Genomic DNA, 3,706 nt, shown 5'->3' on the forward strand with positions numbered 1-3,706 from the left:
TTGATAACTGTTATTATATGCAAATTCAGCTAATGGTAGATATTTTTCCCAAATACCTTCAAATTCAAGTATACATCATCTCAACATATCTTCCAAAATCTGAATCACTCATTCTAATTGCACGTCAGTCTGTAGGTGAAATGTTGTGCTGAAGTTAAGCTTAGTGCCTAGAGCCTCATGAAGTTTGCTCCAAAATCTCGATGTAAATCTCAGATTTCGATCTGAAATAATGGACGTCGGAACTCCGTGTAATCTCACAATCTCAGATACATATAGTTCCGCTAATCTCTCAAGTGTAAAGTCTGTTTAGACTAGGATAAAATGTGTCGATTTAGTCAATCTATCAACAATCACCCAGATCGAATCTTTCTTTCTCAGAGTTATAGGTAAGCCAGATAAAAAATCCATCGTGACTCGTTCCCACTTCCATTTAGGAATCATAACAGGTTGTAGTAAACCCGTTGGTACCTAATGTTCTGCTTTCACCTACTGACAAATCAAACACTTAACTACAAATTCACAAATTTCCCGTTTCATACTCGGCCACCAATACATCTATTTCAAATCACAATACATCTTCGTACTACCCAGAAGAATAGAGTACGTGCTACTGCCAGCTTCAGAAAGGATATCATTTTTCAAATCTAAATTACTCGGAGCACAAATTCTATTGCGATAACGTAATGTACCACTATCATCAAAACGTAATGTATCACAAATTCTATTGCGAATCGTCATCTTGCAATTCCCGAATTCGTTGTAGAAATAGGGGTTTCGTTCTCAACTCCGTTAATATAGAACCATCTTCATTAAGAGCTAAATGAGCGTTCAATGCTCGTAGTGCAAACAATAACGACTTTCGACTAAGTGCATTCGCAATACATTAGCCTTTCACGGATGGTAATCAATAACCAGATCATAATCTTTTAGTAATTCTAACCACTGTCTCTGTCTCAAATTCAATTATTTCTGACTCGTCAAATACTTTAAACTTTTTTTATCTGTAAACATGTAACATTTAACTATAAACACGTAACATTTATCACCGTCTCCAAATCTTCAAAGCAAATACAATCGCGACCAATTCGAGATCATGTGTAGGATAATTTTTCTCATGCAACTTTAATTGTCGAGAAGCATAGGCTGCTACTTTTCCTGACTGCATCAGTACACAACCCAAACCATTGAGAGATGCATCACTATAAACAACATATGCTACTCCAGATTCAGGCTGAGTCAAGACTAGAGCTTCCGTTAACATTTTCTTCAACTGATCAAAACTCTGTTCGCACTTATCGGACTAAACAAACTCAACATTTTTCTATAATAATCTGGTCATCGACGAAGCAATAATCAAAAAATTTTTAACAAAGCATCGGTTGTAACCTGTTAAACCTAGAAAACTTCTCACTTCTGAAAAATTTTTCGGAGTTTTCCAATTTATCACAGTAGAAACTTTGCTCAGATCAACTCAAATCCCATCAGCTGATACTATGTGACCGAAAACTCCAACCTCACGAAGTCAGAATTCACATTTACTAAATTTTGCGTACAACTACTTTTCTTTCAAAGTCTGTAGTACGATCCTCAGATGTTGTGCATGCTCAGATTCTATCTTAGAATAGATTAGTATATCGTCAATAAACACAATAACAAATCTATCCAAATGAGGTTGAAAAATTCGATTCATTAAATCCACAAAAGCAGGAGCGGCATTAGTCAAACCAAATGGCATTACCAGAAACTTGTAATGACCATAATGAGTTCTGAATGCAGTTTTTGGCACATCACAGTCTTTAACCTTCAATTGATAATACCCGAATCTGATATGTATCTTCGAGAACACTGCGACACCTTTCAATTGATCAAACAAATCGTCGATACGTGGCAAAAGGTATTTATTTTTTATTGTGACACTGTTCAACTATCTGTAGTCTATACACAATCTCAAAGAACCGTATTTATTTTTTACAAACAAAATAGCTGCACCCTAGGGAGACATGCTCGGTCGAATAAACTCTCGATCTAATAACTCTAGCAATTGTGCTGTCAATTCTTTTCGTTCAGTTGGTGCCATATGGTATGGTGATATTGATATTGATATAGTTCCAGGAATCAAATCAATCACAAACTCAACTTCACGATCAGGAGGTAAACCTAGCAATTCTTCAGGAAATACATCAACGAATTCAATAACAACTGGTAAGTGATCTAGCTTTGATTCTGAATCTCGGGTATCAAGGATATATATTAGAAATGCTTCGTTACCTTTTCATATCAATCTCTGAGTAAAAAAAGCTGAAATAATTCTAACGACATCTTTCAGATCCTCAGACTCAACTGAAATCATCTCCCCTACCTGACATTTCTAATCGATCCGTTTCTGTCTACAGTTTACCACAACATCATGCAAAGATAAACAATCCATACCCAAGATAATATCAAATTCCCGAAAGGGTAACAACATCAAATCAACAGGGAATTCACAGTCCTTAACTTTCAGTGGACAATTACGACAAGCTAAATTAATTATCACACTTTGACCTAGTGGATTAGTAACTTGAATATCATAATCAGTAGATTCAATAGGCAACTTCTTTCCCATTACTAATGCAGTGCAAATATAAGAATGAGTTGACCCAGGGTCAATTAATACATCCACAGTAACATCAAAGAGATAGAATATACCAGCAATCACATCTGGAGCAGTAGCTTCCTCTCTACCTCGAATGGCGTAGGTGCGAGCAGGTGCTTTAGCCTCTGACCGAAAAACAATATCTTTCATTCCCAAACAAGTAGTTTCGACAGTACTATTCTGACCCGAGTGTCTACTTTTCTGAGAGGTAGACATTTGCTTTTCTTTCTGATCTTCTTCCTTTTTTGGAAATTTAGGACAATTACGAATAAAATGGTCAGTTGATCCATACCTATAATAGGGTCCCGTTTTACCTCTACACTCACCAAGGTGACATTTTCTGCAATATCCACATTTGGATTTCGGAGCATTTTATACACAACCCACACTATCAGTCGGTCTAGTAAATACTCTGAAATCATCTTGAATCATCTTATTTTTATTCGAATGTCAGGCACTGAGGTAGCTCGGCTAAAATCATCTTTAGTCTTTTTTGCCGGTAATGCCGAAAATGACTTGAAAGAACCTCTCTTGTGAAATTCTTGATTCCGTCTATCCCGTTGTATGTTACGGTTGTACAGTTCTTCCAATTTCTGTGCACGATCAGACAAGACAAAAAATTCTCATATTTCATTACCTCTAATCATCATTCGAATTTCATCATTCAAACCATCTTCAAACCGGATACAGATTTCTTCTTCAGTAGGCACAATTTCTCGAGTATATTTATTGAGATACACAAATTCTCTTTAATATTCAGCTACTGATCTATTTCCCTGACATAACTTAAGAAATTCTCTCTTTTTCTTGTCCAAATACCTTTTTTTGACATATTTCTTTTAAACTCGGTCTGGAAAAATTCCCAGGAAATTTCTCCTTCGGTACCACAACTACTATTGTCGACCACCAGCTATACGCTTCCTCTTTTAATAACGAAACAGTACATCTCAGAAAATCATCAGGAGAGCAAGCCATTTCTTTGAAAACCCTTATTATATTTTGAAGCCAGTACTCAGCTTTAACTGGATCATCCTCAGATCTGCATTGAAATTATTCAGCACTACACTTTCT

The 3,706-nt window shown here is 36.1% G+C and overlaps 1 protein-coding gene across 1 annotated transcript; it reads right to left on the minus strand.

The window, feature by feature from the left end:
- Nucleotides 1-1,990: 1,990 nt before the first annotated feature.
- Nucleotides 1,991-3,006, minus strand: LOC121224529 (uncharacterized). Its single transcript, XM_041107976.1, has 3 exons — nucleotides 2,962-3,006; nucleotides 2,431-2,875; nucleotides 1,991-2,223 (listed from the first exon to the last, which is right to left on the minus strand). The coding sequence occupies exons 1-3, from the start codon at nucleotides 3,004-3,006 to the stop codon at nucleotides 1,991-1,993; spliced, it is 723 nt and encodes a 240-aa protein (XP_040963910.1).
- Between the last annotated feature and the right edge of the window lie 700 nt (nucleotides 3,007-3,706).

Source organism: Gossypium hirsutum, chromosome D12 (genome assembly GCF_007990345.1).
Source record: "Gossypium hirsutum isolate 1008001.06 chromosome D12, Gossypium_hirsutum_v2.1, whole genome shotgun sequence".
NCBI classification, from domain to species: Eukaryota; Viridiplantae; Streptophyta; class Magnoliopsida; order Malvales; family Malvaceae; genus Gossypium; species Gossypium hirsutum.

What these genes read in the sequence shown, in the direction of transcription:
- LOC121224529 (XM_041107976.1), bottom strand. Translation starts at nt 3,006, where the DNA reads ATGCTCCGAAATCCAAATGTGGATATTGCAGAAAATGTCACCTTG. An exon ending in TTGCAGAAAATGTCACCTTG is followed by an intron (nt 2,876 to 2,961) that starts GTGAGTGTAGAG and finishes TTTCCAAAAAAG; the next exon opens with GAAGAAGATCAGAAAGAAAA. An exon ending in GGAATTTGATATTATCTTGG is followed by an intron (nt 2,224 to 2,430) that starts GTATGGATTGTT and finishes CCCGAGATTCAG; the next exon opens with AATCAAAGCTAGATCACTTA.